Source organism: Rhinolophus sinicus, chromosome 3 (assembly GCF_057876585.1).
Source record: "Rhinolophus sinicus isolate RSI-liver-muscle chromosome 3, RSI-T2T, whole genome shotgun sequence".
Lineage (NCBI taxonomy): Eukaryota > Metazoa > Chordata > Mammalia > Chiroptera > Rhinolophidae > Rhinolophus > Rhinolophus sinicus.
The window spans coordinates 121,562,548-121,588,242 of record NC_142503.1 but is presented as its reverse complement, the minus strand read 5'-3'; the positions used below and the strand labels follow the sequence as shown (position 1 = coordinate 121,588,242).

General features: G+C 33.2%; 1 protein-coding gene across 7 annotated transcripts in view; it reads right to left on the bottom strand.

Annotated features, from left to right (window-relative positions):
* HECTD1 (HECT domain E3 ubiquitin protein ligase 1) overlaps positions 1-25,695 on the bottom strand; it is an 87,798-nt gene that overhangs the window by 35,120 nt on the left and 26,983 nt on the right. For all 7 annotated transcript variants that reach the window (XM_088796904.1, XM_088796907.1, XM_088796909.1 and 4 more), the window contains exons 5-19: positions 25,122-25,403; positions 24,184-24,454; positions 23,336-23,412; positions 23,152-23,250; positions 20,372-20,486; positions 19,599-19,773; positions 13,958-14,096; positions 13,608-13,778; positions 9,964-10,186; positions 9,173-9,436; positions 8,995-9,071; positions 4,908-5,042; positions 4,184-4,330; positions 2,802-2,896; positions 1,542-1,647 (exon numbers count right to left, since the gene is read on the bottom strand). In XM_088796904.1, the coding sequence (XP_088653030.1) occupies positions 1,542-1,647; positions 2,802-2,896; positions 4,184-4,330; positions 4,908-5,042; positions 8,995-9,071; positions 9,173-9,436; positions 9,964-10,186; positions 13,608-13,778; positions 13,958-14,096; positions 19,599-19,773; positions 20,372-20,486; positions 23,152-23,250; positions 23,336-23,412; positions 24,184-24,454; positions 25,122-25,403 (2,376 nt within the window). The remainder of the gene's footprint in view (positions 1-1,541; positions 1,648-2,801; positions 2,897-4,183; positions 4,331-4,907; positions 5,043-8,994; positions 9,072-9,172; positions 9,437-9,963; positions 10,187-13,607; positions 13,779-13,957; positions 14,097-19,598; positions 19,774-20,371; positions 20,487-23,151; positions 23,251-23,335; positions 23,413-24,183; positions 24,455-25,121; positions 25,404-25,695) is intronic.

The window sequence follows — 25,695 nt, the reverse complement described above, 5'->3', positions numbered from 1 at the left end:
ATGACATTGGCTTTCGAGAAAGAAACAAAGTTAACTACTTAATAATTTCTAAACTACTTCAAACATGCATGGTGTAAATAAAATTATTATAAAACACTTTAACAGAAGTATTATGCCTCTAATTTATAACTTGTTAATTTTCCAGGTAAGTAATGAAAAGTACCTAATTAGCTTATTCCTTTAAAGCTAGAATATATGAAATAATCTATGGCTAATAAACTTTTAAAAATACAACATAGCTCCCAATCCATTTTAGTAAGCAACAAGTACGAGACTAGCTTCATTTCTGTAGAAATCTTAACTAATTCCTATAGACATATAATTAAATATTTATATGTGCATTTGCATAGCATTTCAGACTGCAAAATTACCAGAGAGCACATTCCTAGCCATCCTTTTATCACGCAGTCTCCTGAAATGAGAAGTACATAATAAAAGAGGTTGGTACTCCTAAGCCTGTGTAAGCAAGGGAATTTCCAGTCTTTGAGACTATATTTCACTGACTTATCAAGGATGAAACCTTAAAAAGGATGGACCAAAAAATCCCCTGACTCTTGTATATTATTCTGTCTGAAATTAAAGAAAGTAGACCTCTACCTCTTGCTTAATAATATATAGGATGTGTCAGGTGTACTAACTGCACTGCAACTTCCTAGACAAGCTCTCTTGTCTGGGAGTCTAATGGCTTTGGTAACACTACTGGGTTCTTGGGGGTATGGCAAGTTTTTTACCTTGAGTAGGCACTGTTTGGGCAAACATAGATTCTTAGTCACTCAGTAAAGGCTACATTTAAAATAAATTATTCCATGCAGTGGAATGCAGGACAGGTTGCACAAAGGCAAGATTCAAGGCCAAAGGATCTGCTGGGAAACATTAAAGTAACCCACAGAAGATGTGATGAAGATATTAATAGTACGAATTTTTGTTTGGTATGTTCATATCTGGATAACAGCTGCTAACAAAAGAATAACTGAATGAATGCATGAGAATGTCAATCAAATAACATTTAGAAAGAAACAGGTTTTTATAAACCCATATGATAATGAGAGATATTTGAAAAGATCAATAGGAATAGCTAGGGAAGGTCATCTGGCTCTAACCAATAACAAACATACAAAAAGCAAGATAAAAAAACATGTTTAAAATATTTTCACATTTTCTCATATGTTGACACACAGAGAGACAAAGGGACTTAACTCATAATTCTAGAATAAAGGGACCGTTTTTTTCTTTTTTTCCACTGATAAAGTGTCTTTTTTCACTTATACTTACCAAGTATGATTACTTATAATACATATTCTATTGAAAATCCAGTGAATGATTAAACAAAACAGAACTGAAATGCCAATACATTCAAGAGTCATTAAAAAAGAACAATCAAATGGCATTAGGGTTAAAGTCTTTTAATAATTAAGCAGAATCATTATTTAATACAGTATGACAGCAAAGTTTTTTGGGTTTTTTTGTCTTTTTTAAAGAAAAGTGTAAGACTACTCCTAAATGTATTCAGCAATAATAGCAACTGTATTTTTCATGGTTACCTGGAGGTTGTATGTGGATCCTGGTGTATCATACAAATGGAGAGGTAGACGTTCAATAGATTCCAGTACAGCTATTAACTTCCGAATTAATGCAACTGCTGGTCGACTGTGAAGAAAAAAATTGTTAACAGTTTTTATATAATTTCATGCCAAAGTTCATATAGAAACTGCAATAACCAACTTCATATAGAGCCCTACTTTCCTTATAAGTGCAAAGAGAAGTTTAATTATCACATTACATCTGAGTAAGCAAAGATATTCTCAATGCAATTTCCTTCACTTAAGAACAAATTATTGCATTTTTCTTATAAAAACTTGTAGATGTGTAATTTAGTGTTTAAAGTTTAAACAATTTTATTATGTAATATTTGACATATATAAAGGAACATATAAAGCAGCAAAGTCTTGAAAATGATAGTATTTGTTGGGAATGCAACATTGGTGTAATGTTTCTGGAAAATAACTTGACAATTTGTATCAAGAAGTTAAAAATCATACATAACTTTTAACTCAGTGATACCAGTTAAAGGAATTTATGTAAAATGATGTTTTTATTGAGGTATTTATTAGCATTAAAATAATTTGCAAAGAGCTAAACATTTTAATACAGTAATATTTAAATCATCACATCCATAATACGCACTATTTTAAAATGCCATTTAAAATTAATTGAATTTCAATTATTTAAAAAATTCAACCACATTCAAAAGCAAATAAAATAGCAAAATGAACCTTCATCAACCCAACTTTCATCAACTTATGACCCAGCTTCAACTATTATCTACTAATAACCAATTGATTTCTATCTACATCCATACCCATTTCTCTCCAATATATTTTGAAGAAAATGCAAGAGAACATATCATTTTATCCAGAAATATTTTGGGTATGTATTTCTGCAGAATTCTTAAAATCCCAAAATCATATCATTATCACACCTAAATAGGAATAAACTATTACTTATCACCATCAAATATTTAATGTGTTCAAATTTCCAGTTGTATCTTAAAAGGGCATCTAATTTAAACTAAATGGTCAGCTGCATTCATAGCAGACATGTAATTTTCCTTTTATTCCATTAGATTGACATATGCTTTAAAAATCTTTCTTCTTCTTATGCATTTATAACATAAGCTACTTTTTTATTGAATATAAAGTTCCTATTTTCTGTATAAACACTGTATTAGATTCTATTTTAAAGTAAGTACCCCAATTTGCAAACAGTGCAAATATCAAATTAAAAGAAATGTGGGCATTTACCTTTCATCATCTTCATTTTCACTAAAGGCTGTTTTAAAAACATTTATTCTCTCTACCAGTTGACTACAATCTTGTTTCATATCTAAATCCATGCTCTAAAGAAAACAAAAAATACAAAAAAAAATGTCTTAAGGCTGTTACTAAAGTTATCAAAAATACATGCTGCAGAGATGAATATTAATATTTACAAAACAATAAATACAACCTAACTGAAGTCATTATTTTCTTTCCATTAAAATTCTTTTATTGTATGACTAGTAGACCATAACCAACAAACACATTTTTCTTCCTTCTTCAATGTTAAAAGGAAGTAGAAATGACACTGTTAAATCAATTTGTCCCAAAGTGTAGCACGCAAGGTGATTTCCGATTATTTATGAATGAATATTTTAACAGTACTATTTACTTTAATTAATTAGAAAAAATAACTTTATAAAAACAATGATTTCATAGCTATTACTAAGTGATATGTGATATACCAATATAATTTTATTCACATTCAAATTATAATGGGAATAAATGCAAATGGTAAAATTAATATAGAAAACATGAGACTGAAGTTAAAGTGAATCTTTAGAGTGTATCACCACATACACTGATTAAGATCAAGAAATTAAAATGGCCAATTGAAATAACGAGAAAACTTTCACTTTTTATACTTTTGCTAGAATTTGTTTCAATAAGTGTTTCATTAAAATAAAAGAAAATTTTATCACAATAAAGAGATATTACAGGTAGAAGAAACTAAAGAGAAACATACGGTTCTTAGTAAATACTTGTAAAATATTCACATAAACTTCCTAAACTGTCACTGCACATAAATTAATTTTGTGCAAATAATTCAGGTATTTAAGAATGTCTATTGACTAACTCCATTTTTTATAAGGAAATCAGAGCAGTGAATAATGTTAAATCTTAGGCTAAATAAAGTGTTTTGTTGAACAAAATCGTGAACAAATTATAATCAGGTAACTCAAAAATCTAAATAAGTAGGGGCGGCCAGATGGCTCAGTAGGTTAGAGCACAAGCTCTGAACAACAGGGTTGCCGGTTCGATGGCAACATGGGCCAGTGAGCTGCGCCCTCCACAACAAGATTAAGGACAATGACTTGGAGCTGAATAACCCTGGAGAAACACACTGTTCCCCAATATTCCCCAACAAAATTAAATTAAAAGAAAAATCTAAATAAGTAAACTCAATGATTTAATTCAACTGGCTCAAATTAGTAATACAACTTAAAGGCTGAAAAAATTATAAATATTAGTATTTATTACTCAGCTTTTAATATTTCTTGACAAAGTAAATACCACTCCACCAAAAGTGTAGCTACAAATAATTTTTAAAACTACATACTTTGGTCTGTACTACTTCATAAACTTACATTGTTTAAAACAGTAAGAAGTGCTTGGACCAACCCACTACTACACATTTCATATGGTGAAATTGTGTTTTCATCCTTCAAAAGTACAATTAGATTTTCTAAAGCTGTCTTCATTAAATCTCTCCAAGTGTTTTCACTCTCAATACACTAGAAGAAAAAATTTAATAAAGACAATCAAAAAAACAAACAGGTCTTAACACAATTTATCAAAACATGAATTACCATGAAAATAAACTAGATTATTAAACAAAATTAAGAAATTCAAATTATTAATGCAAATTATCTCTACACGGGTCAGCAAGTTTTTTAGAAAGGGCCCATACAGGCCATGTGGTCTCTCTCATACCTACTCGACTCTGCTGTTGTAGCCACCAAAGCAATCACAGATGATATGTAAATAAATAAACATGGCTGTGAGCAATAAAACTACTTACAGACACTGACACCACATTTTCATGTATTGTGAAATATTCTTACTTTTGTTTTCAACCATTTAAAAATGTAAAAACTGGTTATATAATTCTCATCTAGCAAAATAAAATAAAAATAAAAATATAAAAACAATTCTACCTCACAAAGCCATACAAAAATAGGTGGCAGGCCAAATTTAGCTCGTGGGTAACAATTTGCTGACCCCTAATCAATATCCAGAATGCAAAGGGTAAAGGATTAAAAAAACTAAATCAAGATCAGTGTATGTCATAAAATCTAGAGGCTAACATACTTGTCTATTTGTATGAAGTTCCCAAGATGACTCTAACTGAGTTGCTATGTTTCTGAGTGTTACCACTACTCCACGAGGCATGCTTTCAACAGCTTTAAAGTGGTCATCGTACAAATCTCGAGCCATAGTTCGTACCTATCAAAATTAAAATAGCAAATGTGAATTTTTACTACAATTCATAATTTTACTGTCTTTCCTTTTACATATATATATATATATATATATATATATGGAACTTTTAGAATTAAAATGTTTGTGCCATTATCAACCTCCAAAAAATGATACCAATACCACTTCTTTACATACATGTCAAAGGGTTCTAATAGTTGAACAAGTGTTCTAAGTAGATTTTAGCAAAGAACTCAAAATTTTAATTTTTGGTTATTTAAACTTAGTATTCATATACCAAAACTGAGCTTATTTCATTTAAACTAAATTTAACGAACTGTAAAATATTAACTTTGCTTTTTAAAATTTTATATGAAAGTAACCTGTTGATGGTGAACCATTTAGAAAATATAAAAAACCCAAAAAAAAGAAAAAAAAATAAAGAAAATTAAGCCACCTGTAATTTCATCAACCAAAGCTGAACCTTTGAACATTCTGGGGTATACTTTAAGTTTTATGTCTTTTTTTCTATTTATATTATTCACACAAAGTATTATTTATATCACGCTCAGATATCTACATATTTCATCATTGGAAGGAATGACTGTATTTCTGGCTTGGACACTAATTACTTCTCATTTAAATTAAATTAATACTATTTGAGAGAACAACCGATACATGTCCAAGCCTTGGGTCTGATGAAATTTAGTACATAACACTGTTTCAAAATAAATGCTTAAAATATATATGATTAAATAATGTAAATTTAGGCTTTATACAATTTCATTTAAATCACAAACCAACCTAATAGAACCCCCATGTAATAGAAAAATATTTGCTCCCTTAATGAATTAGTAGTACCTTTCCATTCTGTTGTGGTATGCCTTTCAGAATTAAAAGATAAGTAAGTTCTGGATATTAGAAAACACTGAAAAACTATCCCTTTATAAACTACTATTAATAATTAAAACCTGAGAGTAAAACTGTTAAATTATTTTTACCTAAAATTAATGCATTTTGATACGTGTTGTTTTCATACACAAAATAGCCACGTGCTCACTGAGTTACTACTAATTTCAAGAAACTGAATCAATGATTATATTTTTTTGAGAAAATGAAAATATAGGACAGACTGAAATGATATTCTCCTTTTACTTTTCTTTTGTATTGTAAAATTTTGGTTCCCTGTGAGTTAGTCTAGATTCATTGGTTAATACCACATGTTAGGTATTCCAAGAAACTCCCAAGATAGCGGAGTAGTAGCTTTATAAAGAATTACAGTAGATCCTCATTATTTAACAGTTCCCTATTTGTGAATTCACTCACTAAAATTTATCTGTAATACCCAAAACAATACTTGTAGCACTTTCAGTCACTTCTGGGCATGCACAGTGAGTGCAGTGAAAACTTAGTGCTGAGGTCAATCAAGGTGATCCTCCACCTTCCTGTATTAGCTCTGACACCATAAATAAGTTTCCTTTTCACACTCTATTTTGTGCCACATTTTTCATAGTTTTGTGCTTTTTGTTGATTTCACTTTTTTAAATGGCCCCCAAACACAGTCCTGAATTGCAGTCCAGTGTTCCAAAGTGCAAGAAGGCACATGTGCCTTATGGAGAAAATACATGTGTTAAATAAGCTTCATTCAGCCATGATAGTGCTGTTCGCCACAAGTTCAATGTTAATGAATCAAAAATACCCATTACATACGGTGTCTTTAAATAAAAACACACATAAAACAAGGTTCTGTATGGATTAGATAACAATAACGTGACCAGAGCCTCACAGAAACCTAACCCTTTATTTCCCCTAGGAGCAATGATTCAGTACTCATGTCAACTTTATAGAACATCACTACCGTGAGTAATAAAAATCAACTGTGTATAGTTCAAATTCCTTTTAGAACCTAATGGCTATCTTCAATTGAGATTATATCTTCCTCAAATACCCTTAAGATATCCTGAATTGGAAGAAATCTCTGGCCTCACACTCTTTTTTAAAAAACATAGAAGCAATCGTGAAATAATACATGTGGTCATATGCCACTTAATTACAGGAATACATTCTGAGACAGGTGTTGTTAGGTAATTCCATCATTGTGCAATCATAAAGTGTACTTACACAAACCTAGATGGTACAGCCTACTACATACCTCGGCTATCTAATATAGCCTATTGCTCCTAGGCTACAAACCTATACAGGGTGTTACTGCAGAAAACAACACAAGACTAAATCAAGCACAAGAGAAAATGATGCAATCAAGAGAAATATGAGATATATGGTAAACATGAGGTATATGAAGCTGTTGCCAGCATAACTTCGCTTACGGTTTTACAGCAAACCTTTTTTTATATAAGTAAAAAGAGAATGTCTAAAATAATGATAAAAAGTATAGTAAATAACATAAACCAGTAACACAGTCATTTATTATCATTATAAAGTATGTACCGTACATAACTGTGTGCACTATACTTTTATACAACTGGCAACGCAGTATCACCATCAACACATGAGTAATGCATTGTGCTAGGACACCGGGCAATACGTAGGAATTTTCAGCTCCATTATAATTTTAATGGGACCACCATGGATATGCGATCTGTTGTTGACCAAAATGTTGTTACACTGAGCATAACTGTATAGCAACAGAAGTAACAGATACAGAAAGACAGAGAGATAGAAAGAGAGAACATGCACAAGCAAGTAGGCTATGTTTTTCCAAGGTCTAGCAACTGGAAATACTCTGGCATGGCCCAGCACATGAACATCTTTACATATTTAAAAAAAAACAAAAAACCATTACAACCATTTCTATGGCCAAGGCCATCAAAACACAACTACCTACCCAATCCCAACCACCGAAAAACATTCTTCACACACTGTATGAAAGAACTACTTTATATCATTGTTATAGGTAAATTAAAAATAATCCATCATCAGAAAATTTCGAATCTACTAATTTTGTTTTCTTTTAAAAATGGAAAAAAAAATCCAAGAACTGATATAATAAAGATGGAAATGTACTGGCCATATTTTTTTAAATAATAAATACTTAATGGATAGAATTTAAAAATTAGTATTATGATTTTGATTTTGAAAGTGGGGTTAAAAACACATTTACTCCTGTATCTTTTTGAAATACTGATTTCCTCTAAGATGGCTATTAAACCAAGCCATCAGAATAATCTGAATCTACAACCAGACATTCAAGTTTCTTTATCACAAAGTGTTAAATCAGGATTATTAAAAAAATGATGAATTTTCAATCCCACTGGAGCACTAAATATATTGCTATCAATAATAAAGAATGAGTTTAAAGTTTTTGTGACAGTAAGTCAAATTATTTTAAAATAATTTAAATTTTATTCTGTCTGCATTTCCATTTTGTTCCTGTTTTAATGTTGCTATTTAGTATATGTGTAGTTGGCCCCTGAATGACACAATTTTGAACTGCATGGATCCATCATACGCAGATTTTTTTTCAATAAATGTGCAGTCGACCCTCAGTATCCCCAAGTTCCTCATCCACAATCCAGCCAACCACAGATGAAACACAGTATTTTCGATCCATGATTGGGAATCTGCAGATGCCAAGGGCCAACTGTATGCATTGTTCTACGACATTATAAAGGGACTTGAGCATCCTGGGTCCTGGAACCAATCACCCATGGATACCAAGGGACAACTGAGTTTTGGGGAATCAAAAGTTATACATGGATTTTCTACTGTACAAGGAGTCAGCGCCCAACCTGTGTTGTTCAAGGGTCTACTGTATAAAAATTATAAGTAAATGTATACATATTATGGAAAAGAAAGCAATGAGCACAGAAAAAGGTAAACTAAAACTATGTTAAATTATGGTAGCTTATGTTATATGGCTCAATTATTAAATGCTTAGAATCTACCATTGAAACCTTACCATGTCAGGATAAAAGACCAAAAAAAAAACCAAAAAGCCCAGCAAAACCCACAAATATACCTTTTGCTTTGTTTTTTCTAACTTAGATTTCAGTTTTCTGCCTCTTTTGCCAGTCCAGCCAGTCACAAACTCTGAACCTTAAAAAAAGACAAGGACATTTCACAAGACATTTTTTTTTACTGCAATTTAACATACTCATTTGTTTTTATCTGCTAAATTTACATACCTACATACTTACCCAGAGAAGTTTCTGCAGTAAATGAATGTTTGGTTCCTCTGTTAGATTCAAATACAAAACCAGGTAAATCTTCTTTCAATATTGTTGCTTGCTGACCATCTGAGTTATGAATAGCAATTTCTCCTTCTTTCAAACATGTTAGTGACCAATTCCCTACAGTGAGCTTCGTGGGTCCTGGTGCTGAGAGTATAGGTTGACTTGAAGTAGATGGCTTTACTTGGCCTCGAGCTCTTTGTAACTTCTCTAAGAATTCACTTCTGCTCTCTATAAAGACAAAATGATTGTTTTTAAAACATCACTCCTTTCAAATATTCCTTTTCTTTTTAAAGAAACCGACCTATTGGAATATCAATCTTATACCAAAAAAAAAAAAAATTAATAGGGTTTTGCTCTTTGGTATACTCTCACTGGTTTGATATATTTAGGTTCAGGCATAAAAGCAATCCTACAGCCAAATTTTTTAAAGTATAAGGCTTCTCAGAAAAGTTATAACTTGAGACAGCATCAAACAAGTACAATTCATCATTACATGACAAAAGGCAGCTTTACCTAAAGACTGGAGAGATTAAAAGCAGATACAGTGCTGCTATTCCTTGTCTCACACAATAAAAAGGCATTTATGAAATGCTTTCATGATAGGGTAATTTTTCTGTTGAAATTAAAGAAACCGGCCATATGACCATCAAGGATGTGCTATTTCTATGACAATGGTAGCAAAAATATGAGCAAAAAATCAAATTATCAAAATTACAGACACTAGTAAAACATTTTAGTAAAAAGCAAAATATTACCTGAACTATCCGATCCACCTTCAGGACTACCACTTGAATACATGGTGGCAAGTTTTCCATCCAAGATAAATCTGAACCATCCATTACTGCCATTAGATAATTCCAAGGCTGCTGCATCACTCCATATATATAAGCAGTCCCTTCCCCTAATGATTGACCAGTCTCTCCAATGATATGGTTTACCTTGCTGCAATTCTTTAGCATCTTCCTGTGGTTCATCTTCCTAAATGTGTACAATTACTCAATGAAATATGGAAAATAATTTCTATTCCAAATATTCATAAGTATTTTTAAAACATGAACATGAATAAAATTTAGAATTAAAACATCATGAACATAATATTCAGTTGCCTGTAGCTTAACATGGATTCTGATTCAACTAATTATCTATAACTAAGTCTTACAAACAAGTTCTAAAAATGCTAAGAAATTCATGTAAATAATGACCTAAGTTGTAACATTTTCAGGTATGGTGGTAAAGAAGACCAATGGATTAGGTCTACACACAACTAGCTAATTATCTAGATCCTTGGTAAATTCACCAGTTCTCGGGATCTAATTGACTATTTGTAAAAAATGAATGTTTAGACTGGGTCAATGGTATCCAAACCTAGCAGTGCAACAGAATCACCAGAGAAGTTTTTTCAGAATAAATTATAAGGCCCACCCTTAGTCAAGTCAACTAAATCTACTGGATCATTCCTATGATCATAAAAATCTTTTAATTAGAGCATGTTTAAAAAACTGTAACTATTGTTTGCATAGCCTGGTATCCTAAAAATTTTTTATTTTGTTTACAACATTTAAATAACATAGAGAATATTCATTATAAATATACATGAACTTGGCATGTATGTGCGTGCTTGTATGTATGGGTAAAGTACTTCTCAACTTTATAAAGATCTTATATTTTAAAAAAATATTCTACGCGGTTTTTTTCTCCCTGAAGTAGCTTATAATGCTAAAATAAGGTTCTAAAATATAGACAATAATTTTCTGTAACTTAAGCACCTGTGCTCCAGGCCACAGTAGATTAACAAGGACCAAAATTTGCACTTCCATTATAGACAAGAAAAACTAGACAATACATTAAAATGTTTTCAAAGACTAAACAACATAGGACTGTGATTCCCCCAGAAAATGAAAACAAGGTAAGTAAGCCCCTTAGGCTCAGTCACAATTTTCGGACAAAGGTCTTAGGAGGAAACGCAGAATCCAGCAGTATGAGTTAAAGAAATGGAGATCTGTGTTTGACGAGGCTAAGTCAAAACACAGGAGGCTGAGTTCAGGGACAGGGAGTCCAGCAAAAAAGACCTCTAGAAATTTGCAAACTGGTCACCATGAGTCTCTACTGAGTAGTAGACCACCTGTGCATAGGGTGATACTCCCTAAAGTTGAAAAACTGAGAGCTGAACAATTCCCAGAGATCACACAAGGTGGTCAGATATTTGCATTCCAAATAGCCAGAGCTGAAAAATACTTGCACTAACAGCTAAAATTTGACAAAAACTACAAGCCCACAGACGAAAACTATAAACCCACAGATCAAAGAAAACAAAACAATCCTGAGCAGGGATGGACACCCAAATCTACACGACACACACACCAAACACAGCAAAGCTATCAAAGTCAAATTGCTAAAAACCAGTCATGGCTTTTTTAAAAAGCCAAAAGATAAAAAGATATGTAATATATAAAGGAACTAAAATGAGAATTAGAGCAAACTTCTCAGTAGGGACTACGCACATCAGGGGACAATGGAACATCTCTGAACGTTCTGGAAAATAATCATCCAGGACTCCCTGTAGGCACTGAAAATATCCATTAAAAATGAAGGCCAAGCAAAAATATTTACAAACAAAATCTGAGAGAACTTTCTGTCCTGCACTTTTATTTTCTAAACAATGTATTTTGAAGAGCAGAAGTTTAATTTTGATGAAGTGCAATTTATTGATTTTTTGTTTTTATAACATTTTGATGTCCTCTTTAAGAAATCTCTGTCACGCTCAAGATTACTAAGATTTTCTTCATTTTCCTCTAGAAGTTTTATAATTGTAGCCCATACATTTCACTCTATGATTTACTTTGTTAATTTCTGTATATGGTAAGGGTCAAGATTTCAATTTTTTGCATATGCTATCCACTTGTTCAAGCATCATTTTTTGAAAAGATTATCCTTTCCAGAATGAATTGCCTTAGCACTTTGGCTGAAAAATCAATTGACCATATATATGTGGGTCATTAATCTATCTTTACACCACTACCACACTTTCTTGATTACTATAGCATTATAATAAGATTTGAAATTGGCTGATGTATGTCGTTCAACTTTGTCACTTTTCAAGGTTGCTTTGGCTATTCTAGGTCCCTTGCATTTCCACATAAATGTTAGAATCTGCTTGGTAATTTCTACAAAAAGACTGCTAGGATGTGTAACCTATTTCTTGAATGCAAGACTCCCAAGGGCATGTACCCAGAGAGCACCTCTTTTGTTTTTTGCTAAATCTCACAGTAATTTAGGAAACCCACAAACATACACACACACATACACACACACACATTCCCTCACTCCCTCTGGCTTCTACAATTACAACACATACTCCACCATTATCTCAAAGACATCACTACTCTGTCACTAATATATAGTAAGCATTCACTGAATGTTAGGACTAAATCATTGCTGGCAATCAGTAGAGACAGATAGGTATATTTTAAATTTCTAATCTAAAGCAAGAATTATCAATGAATACGGTAAAGGTTTAATGAGGAACAGCATATTTACATAGTCTCAAATTATCTCACCACAAATTACTTATTAATTACAAAAGGAAAAAGAGTGACTTTACAATAGAGAAACCTGGCAGAGACAAACATAACCAAGTGATCTAAATTAACATCATCAGCAAAACAGCGAACAAAACACCATGGACCTCTGAGAAGGCCCACCGTGAACCGAGAACGGAACATCACCTCTACAGTTGTCCTGATAAAAACACATAACCTGAATCTAATCATGAAGAAACGTGGCACAAAGTGAGGGACATTGCCCAAACTAAGGGTCAGTCCTCTTCAAAAATGCCAAGACTATGAAAGAAAAAGAAAAGCTGAGAAATTGTTGCAGGTTCTCAGGAACATGATAACTAAATGTGGTATGTTCTCCTGGACTGGATTCTGGAGCAGAAAAAAAAAAATGCTGTTAAGGACAATGACAAGTTTGAATCTTGTCTCTGGACTAGATCATTTTATATAAATTATTTCCTGATTTTGATTACTATACTACCATTATATAAGAGAATGTCCTGGTTTTTTGGTGAAGTTTTTAGGTATAAAAAGGGTCAATATGCATCTAGCTTCTGTCAAATATTTTTAAATGTATACACACACAAAAAAGATATGTGCAAATGATAAAGCAAATGGGGCAAAATATCAATAATTAGTGAATTTGGATAGAGGATATTCTGATATTATTTATGTGCAACTTTTCTGTAAATTTTAAATATCAGTATTTTTTAACTGAGCACATTTTTTAAAACATAGTACTACTTCATATTGCCATTATTTTGTCAAAACTTATTGTAAACAGGAACTAGATTTCCTTGAAAGAAATCTTATTCCTGATGCCACTGCAATTAATAATCACTCACTTTTTCTGGTTTTGATTCCTCTTCATTCTCATCATCTGAGGAAGGACCTGCCAAGGTTGACACTTTGCTAATTACACCAAGTCTTGCTAGTTGATCCAAAAAAATATCACCACCTTTATCTACTAAATCCCTTATGATCTGCAAAGCCAGCAAATGGCCATCATCATCATCCTGGGGAAAATAAACAAAGGAAATTAAGGAAAAATAAAAACAAATTTACTTGCCTGTAATAGACAAATACAACAATTTGCACAAAGTAGTTTACTGAAATTAGGACAAAAATTAAATTATTTTACTGTCCATTACCTAAAGGGAATCTACAGGAGTTTCAAAAACAATAAAAAACTGACCTCTTGATCAAGGACAGTTGCAGTGATTTCCACTAGTACTGTAGGCAAATTGTGACCAACATCAGAATCGCAAACTTCTTTTAACAAGGCTTCAGAGCAAAAATGAATCATTTTTCGAATCAGAGCAAGACTTGCTTTCCTTGAAAAGTAAAAGAATTTTAGGAAGTCATGATAAAATAAAATGCAACTATACATTAATGAAAACTAAAATATCCCATGTTAAGTTTTATACAATCTGCTAAAAGGTACCCTTAGTAAAAGAATACAAAAAAATTAAAATACTAGCATTAGTTTATGCTCCTTTTTTAGAAAATTTCATTTATTTCCTAACACTAATATATTGAGCTCATCAAAACTGAAATTAGTTTTATAATTTTCTTACGTGTGCTACTTTATTTTATCTTCAGCCAGCATCATTGTTAATGTGCCGTGACAATTTTGGAAATACAAGTAAAGATAATAAGAAACTACTAAGAAAATAGATGGTATCTAACCTATAATTTCCTATAGCCAAAAAATACAAAGCTCTAACAATTTATAACATCTAGTAGTTTATATGGAAATCAAATTTCGAATTAAGCATTTTTGTCCTTTGTCAGATAAGATCCTAGTAATCCCATGCCCCCAAAACATCCGCACTCTTAACAACTTGGCATGCCTTCTTTCCCTTCCATTTATCCAGTTTTGCTTAGAACATAGGAGATACTCAATACTAAGTCACACAAAATGGCCTCAATTTTTATAATAAGCAACCTATTCTTTTAAAATAAACATATATCCACACATCTTTAAACTATAATAGGTCAAAGGGAGACTGGTATATTACATAAAAGCCAGTAATTCATTTATCATGTATTTGATAATATAATAGGCCCCAACGCTATAGATATCACTACCCTTGAGGTGACTTCCGCAGAAAGGATGGAAAGGCAAAAATCGCCATTTATGTCCAAGAGAGGCATGTGACACAGTTGTATTTCTATAGCATGTGGTCTCTATTTTATGTGTTTCATAACTCTCTCTAGGGAGAGTTGGTAAAGGGTACAGTAAGTCCTCATTTAACACAGTGAATAGATTTGTCAACTTTAAGCAAAATGACATATAATGAAACCAATTTTTACCATAGGCTAATTGATATAAACAAGAGTTAAGTTCCCTACATCTCATCAACATTATAACAAAACAATATTAAACAACTGTTATTCGAGGACCTGCTGCACAAACTTACAGCTATAAGGTCTGAGGATCTAATGTAAAACATGGTAACTATAGTTGATAACACTGTACTGCATCATTGAAATCTGCTGAGAGTAGAATAGAACTTAAATATTCTCACATACACCCCTCAAAAAAAGATGAACATGTGAGAAAGGTGATGGAAGTGTTAATTAACTAGATGGGAGAATCCTTTCACAATGTATATGTAGGTATATCAAACCTTCAAGATGTACGCTTTAAATACCTCACAATTTCATATGTCAATTATACCACAATACAGCTGGAGGGGGAAAAGCTGTTAACAGCTTAAATTATCACTCGATACAGATGTACTAATTCACTAAAATATTACTTATTAAAAAAAAATTCTTAAATGTCTCATGGGTGAAAATGAAATCATTTTTTTTAATGTTTTGTTTTTTACTAGTTAGCAAGGTAATACGTTTTTCCACATTAGATTTTTACTGTTTCCTCCTCAGCACTGTGCCATAATGTCATTGGCTGATTTAAATTGGCTCTTACATTTTTACTAAAAATTTGTATGTTCTCTTTGTATAATAAAGATAGCATCCCTTGGTCATACTTTCTAGCAAATAACAAACTGCTAGCATATTCATTTAGATTAAGAGTTTATATTTATGGCACTTTTATGGCTGTGGGTAATACTGTTTCTCATATGTAGTTTTATGTTTTTTACATAAAATAAACTTAAAACTACAGCTATAACTAACACAAACAAGTTTTGAAAGTCATTCTTCCTATCAAGTTCTGATAAACATTTAACATGTTTTTGTTTTCCTAAAGTTTTAAAGTTTTTTATAATCCATTTAAAATTTATTTAGATATGCAATGCAAAGAACAAAGCTGATTTTAAATCAAACCACAAAGTAGATATCCTGGTACCATTTACTAAATAATCCTCTCTCAAATGACCTATGCAACTTCCATTATAATACATTCAATTCCTATATATAATTGGCTCTATTTGGGGAGATACTCTATTCCACTGATTTTTAAAATTCTTGTGCCAGTTATCACAAAAATTTACTAAAAGTTTACACTATTCAGATTTTTCTTCAATAATCTCACCTATTTATTCTTGCAGATGAACTTTAAGATCTGTCAAGTTCTAAAACAAATTCTAATTATTTTCTTTAAGACTGCATAATCTATCAATCAATTTTGAAAGAATTTATCTTAGATTACTTAAATATCTCATCCAAGAATAATTTCCCCCTTTATCCAACCAAGTCTACTTTTCTCTCAAATTGTGATTTTTTTTTTTTTTAATTAATGGAAGATTTCCATTGCTGAATCCTTCGTCTTGTTACTGACACTAACTTCAAAGATATTTATTTACCAGACCTCTTCAAAATTCAATGTAGCCTTTCTTCAAAAACAAAGTGGGAAGTCCTCAGTCTATCTTACAAGAGACACATATCAAAATCATTATTTTGACACTTTAATACAATGTTATATGTCAATTATATCTCATTAAAACTGGGGGAAGGATCTTACCAAGAATACTCAGGTTTTTACAAACTATTCCACCATTAACTGCTATCCTGTTTTAAAGCCTTCTCTAATCTTTTGCCTGCCTTTTAATTCCTGAACAGATACTGTGCAAAAGTGAATACTGACAGATAATAGCTAAAGTCCATATACAGAGATCCTCCTTTAACTGTCAGATCGTAGTACATGTTTACTCTTACCAAATTACAAACTGAAGTGGTAAAAAAAATTAAGGTGTAACCTATTCTCCTTTGTTTTTAATATTGCTAAATAATTTTTTTAATGAACTATCATTTTTCAAATACCTCTTAATATTAGTCATTATGCTAAACACTTAACACACATCTCATTTTTATCCTCATAGCTAGAGAGAATTAAGTATAATTATCTCCACCTTAGAGATGAACCAATTAAGATCAAGAGGCTAAGTACCTTGCCCATGGACACCTATCTAGGTAGGAAGTGGCAACAATGGCATTTGGACACACTTTGAGCTGGCTCCAAAATCTGAGCTCTTAACTGAGACATCATGCTATTTTACCATAATTAAATGTGTCTGCTAATTATCACCCTGGGAGAATTTAGCATCAAAAGCGCTAAAAGTAAAATTGTGTTTAGACAATCTTCAAACATTTGAAAGGATGATAGAAAATAACCATCCAATAAGGGAACTCTGTTATATGGCGCATACCTTATAATTTTCGAATGGCCTTATCATGAAGCAATTCTATGCCAATCTTAAGATTCTTTTATTGGCATGACAGCTAGTCCTGTAAGCCCTATTCTATATCTCCTTGTCTTTATAGAAATGCCGCAGTACACAAGACCAGCTCTCACAGAGTTTACTTTAGAGGGGGAGACAGACAATAAAATAAACAACAAAATACCCCAAAAACAGTTGGCCCCACTACCTCTGTAGCTATCTGGAAAAGAATAAAAACCAAGTTCTTAAATGTTCACAGTGAATTATTTTACTGCCACTGTTTTGTCATTTAAAGAAGACTGCTTGTAGTTTAATGTCAACGCGTAATACTGGTATTTAAGGCCCTTGAATCCTAATGACCTCCTAAACGAAGAATGACAGAAATCAAATTCTCAATCACTCAGCCAAAAATTCAGAAGTCATTCCTCACCCCTTCCTTTCCTTAATCCCTGACATCTAATTGGTCATCAATCCCTACACAACCCATCTCCCAACCTCTTGAATTTGTTCACGCCAATCCAGTCCCCCAGCAACTGGAGTTCATGCTGCAATGAACACTTGAGTAGTCTATTTTCATTCTTGCCTTCCTCCAGTCCTTTTCTCTACCAGGCTGCCAAAGTGATCTTTATAAATCACAAATATGACTGTGACAAATGTCCTCACAAGTCTTTAATGATCCTTCTTTAACTGTGGGATAAAATCCTCACTCATTATCATGGACCACAAAGGCTTTCACAGGTCATAAAAACTTCTACCTTTTTAATATTATTCACTGAGCTATCCAAACATATTCCATATTCCATTAATATCAAACTACTTGCAATTGTTAACAAAACACACTTCAGTCATTCAGTAAATATCTATTGAGGACTTACTAAATATCAAGCCCTATTCTATACCTCTTTGCCTTTGTAGAAAACACAGCAGCACACAAGGCCAGCTCTCAAAAAGCTTACTTTAGAGGGGAAGACAGACAATAAAACAAAAACAAAAAATTCAAAGAGCGAAATTTCAGACAGTGCAAGCTCTGTAAAGACAGTAAACCATTGTGACAAATATCAAAGGTGTCCTAGAGATAAATTTAAATTAGGTGGACACACATCAATGGATGTAACATTTGAACTGAGACTTGAATGATATGAAGCAACCAACCATCGAAAGACCAGGGAACAGAAAGTTTCAAGCAAAGGGAACTAAGTGCAAAAGGCTTAAGGTAAGGATATACTTGGAGTGTTCCAAAAATAGGAAGAAGGCTAGCACAGTGTAAGTGTGATGGGCTAGGAGTTAGACAGTACTAAACGAGGCCAGAGAGCTGGGTGGAGCTTATGTAAGACCTTGCAAGCCTGAGACTTCAGGAATTAGGTTTCAGTTAGGGCCAATTGGAAGGTACTGAAAGGTTTAAACCAGAAAGTGATACAATTATGATTTTTAAAATAACTCAGCTTAATATGTAGGAACAGACTGTAAAAAGGGTAAGAGAGAAAAAGAGAAGAAAGACTACAGAGTAGTCTTTCTACAGACTATGATACCTGCGACCGGAGCATTAGCACCTGACGGACAGAAATGGCAGACTGTGGACACACTGCAGAGGGAGAGCACAGGACTTGCACCAGGACGGACTGACTCCAGGCCTTTGCACAGACTAGAGCCCACTGATCCTTCCAAATCTGTCTGCCTAGAACACTCCCAAGTAGCCTTTAAAGCCTAATTAAATCTCACCTCTGCATAAAATCTCCAATTTGCATAGCCCAATTAGTTGTTAAATAACCTATATTCCCAGAGAACTCTGATTAAATGTCTAATCTATCACTTACCATTCTATATTATTACTCACGTCTTCCTCACTAGCCTGCAAGAGCCAACTCTCATTTCTTTGGGCAATTCCTCCAATGGCCACCTCACACTGACTCAACCAAAATGACCTCCATAAAACTCAATAAATGTTTGCTTACTCATCAAAATTTCCCTAGAGTTGACATTCAGAGAGCTACAAAAACTGTTAGAAACATAGTCTTGATTTTCTAAAATTCTTCTCTTAAATCAGATCAGAAGATTTAACTCTCCAATCTAATTTCCAATCTAATTTTTATTCTTACCATACCTTTTCAATATTAAAATAAACTTCAAACCCTCCTGGAAAAGGGAGATAAATAAAACTATATAACTGGTGTAATTTAACTAGGAAATATAAATAGTACAAATAACTACCTTATTGAAGGCAACATAGTTTGCTGAAATGTTTGTGCAAACACTGGCAATAACCTTTTCAAGTATATGGGTGCCATTTCCGGATCTCCTTTTGGCTCATTACATTCTTCTTCATCTTTGTTTGTATCTTTCTTTTTCTTATCATCTCCTTTATTAACTGGACACATCCAATCACCTGTAGATAAATATTGTTCAGTAAAATAATTTTTTGGAAAATTTTTCTTTCAATGAAAAAATATGAAAACATACCCAACTCCAAACTATCATTATCCCAGTTAAACTAGAATATCCACCATTAAGCTATAATTAAACTGAAATTAGAATGTTGTATCTATTAAAGTTGCTTATAAGAATATAAAGAACATTAGTACCTCCAATAAGTTGAATCACAACTTAAAGACATAATTTTGGATATTCTATTTGCTGTCAAAAATTATTTCACAGAGACTCTGCATTTATCTACTCTGTGAAAACCTAAAAATCTGCTCAAAGTACTTCATATACACAATACCAAACTATTCTTTATGGCATTCCCAGACCCCTCAAACTTTTGATTTGGTCTCTCTGAAAACATTCACTCACAGTCTCAAAGGACACAGAATAGTATACTGCTAAAGGTTTATCAAATATAAGGGAATAAATATATAATTACTTGACTTCATAGGAATAGGTTTGTTTATACAACATTACTACATCTACAGAAAGTTACTTTTATGGAAGTGAAGCTGAAAAGTAATAGCAGATGACTTAAAAGGAAAGATTTTACCACTTACCTGGAGACTGAAGAATAACTACTACTTCACTATGGCCCCGTTCCCGAGCTTTATCTAATGGAGTTTTCCCATCTTCATCTCTCAGATCTGGGTTTGCACCATGTCGTAACAGAGTCTAAAAAAGAAAAGTATTTAATTTGGTTATAACAACTACACTTTATTTCTTTAATACGCAGCTCTGCAATCTTTAGATTGCACCCATACTTTAGATTGCATACTTAACAGAATTTCTTAATCAAGCAGATACCAATTCAAATCTCTGCCTTCATATATATCACCCTAAAAGTAGTCAACTTATAACTTGAAAAAATTAATTTCACTTGGTTATTAACAACTCAAATTAAGTATGTTAACACCTGAACCTGTCATCTTCTCTATCAAACTACTTCTCCCAATTTCTTTAATAGAGCTACTAGCATTCATTTTGTGATATGGTAGTATCTTCATCATTTCTTACATATTGCCAATAGCCAAATTAAATCAATTCTTCTAGAATGAACTACAAAATTTTGGTCTTAAATACTAAATTGGTGAAATACTGTTCACCAATTTATAATAGACAATTGACTCTCTCCCCAACAAACTGTAAGCTCACTGGAATACCGAATACACCTCAGAGTTACAGTTTTTTTTAACTTAATCATGATGTAATAAATATATATATCTGACAAGTAAGTGCACACAGACACTTTTGGAAAGTATGAAGTACTACTCTAAAAATTCCAAACTGCTGGGGTTTGAATCACAATAATTCAATATTTCATCAAATCTAAAATGCCATAGATTACTCAACATATCATTAAGAACCAATAAGAAAGGAAAAACAAGGCCAATTAAATTTTGCAACAATGCTTTTTTATTGTCTGGAATTAATTTTTTTAACTCATTGAAAGAACTTTTTTAAACGTAGATATTTTTTCATATATTACTTGGACAAATAAATTAGAAAATATAAATGAAACGTAATACAGTATTTCTGTAACTGCTTCATATTCTGCGCACAATTCTTCAGATAATTAATAACTTTTTGATTCAAAGTAACTTATATTTGTATTTCTACACAAAATGCTGTCATCGGTGCCATAAAGAGCACTAGTGACACAGCATTTCTGAGAGTGCTCCTCTGTCAAACAGGATTTGTCATTTAAGTTACTAATATCCATTTTACAATTTTTGTTGCATGGACAGCTAATAATTATGCTGCAATTTCTATCTGTCCAACAGCAATTATAAGACATTTTCCTATTTAAAGATATTAAAATGTGTTTTGGGGGGGAGAATGTGGAGGTATATCTTAGAATCAATTAAAAACAAAAGAACCTGTGAAGATTAAGTTAAATAGAACAAGTTAAATGCTTAAGACACCGGCTGGCAAAAAAGAAGTGCCTAGTGATCACTACCTAATATATCATTGTTAGTAAAGGCAGCTATAGCTCATTATGGGCTGATGTGTAATCAATACAGGTTAGGGTTAGATACAATGCATTTGGCTCCTCTCCCACTCACCACTCATAACTGTGAAATACTATGGGTCGAAAGAAAATGTCTCAAAAAAAATTTTTATCACCCTTAGAAGTACCATTCTCTCTAAAAATTAATTCAAACTGATAGTATTCAAGTTTGAAGAGACTACCTTTCACAGGTTGGAAAACTAAGTTATTGCTAAAAATTTTCTTAGTGTAAAAATGGCAATAACAGCAACTACCAGTTGAGCATCTATGATGTGCCAACTACTACTATATTAAGTGCTTTTCATGGACTTTTTTTTAATTATCACAATAATCATGCTAATAATATGCATACATTTTACTGATAAAATTGCAAGTCAAACTTAAATTTGCCCAAAGCCACGTTTTGTTAGAGCTGAAACTTGAATCCAGGTGTGCCTGACTTTGTAGCCAGCTGACGACACTGCACTATGCCAAATTACTTCCCAACAGGGAGATTCTAGATACCTAGATCATACAGTTGGTTCAACCCTTATCATTTGACCTCTGTGAACCTCAATTTCTCCTAATTGTAAAAAGAACTCTCCAACGTCCTTTGGTAAACTAAGAGTTAAAGATATTCTGATATGTTTGCAAATAGAATATCTGGTTTATTATTAAATAGAAACAACAGAAATAGTGCAGGCATAACTCGTTTTATTGCACTCTGCTTCACTGCACTGCACTGACACTGCATTTTTCACAAACTGAAGGCAAGACCCTCCACCAGCAAAAAGATTATGACTTGCTTTATTGGGATACTCGTGCTTTACTGCAATACTTGTGCTTTACTGTAGTGGTCTAGAACCAAACCCACAATCACTCTGAGATATGCCTATACAAAGCCTATACATTCATTGCCAGTAATGAAATTGGAAACAACCAAGTATGTAGCAATAGGTGACTAGTTGGATAAACCTGTAGTACATCCACACAGGATAAGCATGCAGATGTAGAAAAGCTCTCCAAATATATAAAAGGTCTTCCATCTATATTATTAAAATAAGAAAAGCAAAGTATAGATCAGCATATATAATGTTACATTTTGTGTAACAAAAGGAGGTAATAAGCATATAAATATACTTTTGCTTGTATCTGCATTAAGATACTCTGAAAAGATAAACAACAATAAAAAAACAACAAAAAATGCTTACCTATAGTGGGCAAAGGGGGAATGGAGTGACTAAAGATGGCATGGAAACATACTAGAATAAAAGTTTTTCTATCATTCTGATTTTGGAACCATGTAAATATCAAATACTAACATAATAATTTAAAAACCTGGATTTTTACCTTTGCTACTTGAGGTCTTCCAAAACATGCAGCATAATGTAATGATGATGACCTTTGACCTCTATTAACATCAGCACCTCTTTCACAAAGAAATTCTACCTATAAAACGATGAAGAATTATAAAGTTGCTTTATTAATATTTCTATATTTGATTTAAAACATTAGCTTTTATTTATTAGCTTACCATTTCCTGAGTTCCAAAAGCAGAGGCCCAGTTTAATAGAGTCTGACCCACATCATCCATGAAATTTACTTCAAAGGCTGCAAGTTTGAAGAAAAATAAATTTTTTAAAAGCCAACAAAATAATATTGAACTTTTCTAAAGTGGGGACCATTTATTATTATTAATAATCACTAAATACAGAGCCTATATTAAACATTTAGGTCAACTAATGTTTGAAGTAGTAAATAATCAGCCAATGTAAATTCTGCTATGAAAAAGTATTCTAAATTAAAAAGTATTCTAAAATTTTAAACCACCGAGGATTCAAGACTTTAAGCCTTAAAAATAATCATAAAATAAGAAAAAAATCTACATATGGAACACAACTCAAAGAGTACTAGCTGCCTAATGCCTAATGCCATGTGGAAAAGAAACTAATCCACATCTATAATCAAAAGAACACAGACAAGTCTAATGATCCAGAAGCATCTTTTACCAATTTATAATTTGCTCATCATCTCACGAAACAGTCTAAAAAAATTTACTATATATTATTTCACTAGTGTCAGTTTCATTAATCTTGAGAAAACAATAGCCCTAAAATCAATTTGCAGTTCCTCTTAGAATTGGCACAATCTCCTTCTGACGATAAAATAGGTAAATTTCATTTACTCATTCAACAAGTATTTACTCAGGTCTTACCATGAACCAGGCAGATAATTATACACATGGGGAGAAGGGAGGATATGGAAGAGGCTGGCCATTCTGTTATCTCACACATTGCTAAAAATACTGTCCAAAATCTAGAAGTTTCCTATGTAATTCCTTATCTTAGTTTTCTTTTTATATTTTAAAAAATATTTTCAGACCTCCTGTGTCAATTGCATCTATAAGAGCATCGGTATCTTTACTTCGAATACAGTCTATAAGCTGCCGATGTGAGCGTTCCCCAGAACTATCCAATCTCCGGAGTCCTGGGATTCTCCCTGTAGATCCAGCACTAGACTTTGGCAAAGCCTTTCGTCCTTCAAATAACAGCACCAAGAGAAGGTCAACCAAACGCATGGTATCAAGCACACATCTCTCATCACCCTGCAATGCACTTTCAATTGAATCTGGAAGTTCCGACCTCAGGAGATCCTAGAAAGAGAATGGGAGAAAAGAGTTTAATTTATTTGCATTATACAAAAACACATTTCGGGGCGGCAAGATGGTTCAGCTGGTTAGAGCGCAAGCTCTGAATAACAGGGTTGCCGGTTCAATTCCCACATGGGCCAGTGAGCTGCACCCTCAACAACTAGATTGAAGACAACGAGCTGCTGCTGAGCTGCTGGCAGGTAGGGGTGGGGTGGGGTGGAGTGGAGTGGGGTGGGGTGGGGTGGGGTGGGGTGGGGTGGGGTGGGGTGGGGGCAGCCAGATGGCTCAGTTGGTTAGAGCTCGAGCTCTCAACAACAAGGCGGCCAGTTCAATTCCCGCATGGGATGGTGGGCTGCGCCTCCTGCAACAAAGATTGAAAACGGCGACTGGAGCTGTGCTGCACCCTCCACAATTAGATTGAAGGACAACGACTTAGAACTGATGGGCCCTGGAGAAACATACTGTTCCCCAATATTCCCCAATAAAAAAATGAATAAATACTTTTACTGGGGTGGCTCATTAGCTCAGTTGGTTAGAGCGAGGTACGAACAACACCAAAGTTGCCAGTTCAATCCCCACATGGGCCACTGTGAGCCATGCCCTCCTTAAAAAAAAAAAAAAAACACTTTTCCTGAGCGATTAAAAATCAAAGATTGAAAAGCACTCTTACATGAGTTACTACCGGAGAGCCTCTGCAAAGTGTGGAGAGCAGACTGACAATTGTTGACACCTGGTTACTCAATTTGGAATCTGCAGCTGTGGAAGGTGCGCCTGTGGTGCTGCGACCTGGTTTGCAAGCTGACGACGGCCCTGACACAGCGCCACCAGCAGCGGCCATTCGAGATAACAGCTCCTCGGTTAATCCATGCTTGGCTAATGGAGCTGGATCAACACCACGACGGGTAAATCGGTCAGCTAGTGATGCAAAACATCGCAGAGCTCCATCCGAAACCTAATGATGTAAAAATAGGCATACAGACAAACTTTACCTAAATAAAAAGGGCTACTACTGCTTATTTCAATAGTAAGACTATAAGAAAGGCAGTTGTAGCAATGAGATAAGGCATACATTCTGTCTAGATTTGAATCCTGGCTCCACATTCTGCTAACTGACCTGAAGATGTTACTTAACTGCTCAAGGCCTCGGTTCCCTTATCTGTAAAATGGGGATAAGAGTTAACTACTGTGTTTCCCAGAAAATAAGACCTAGCCGGACCATTAGCTCTAATGTCTTTTGGAGCAAA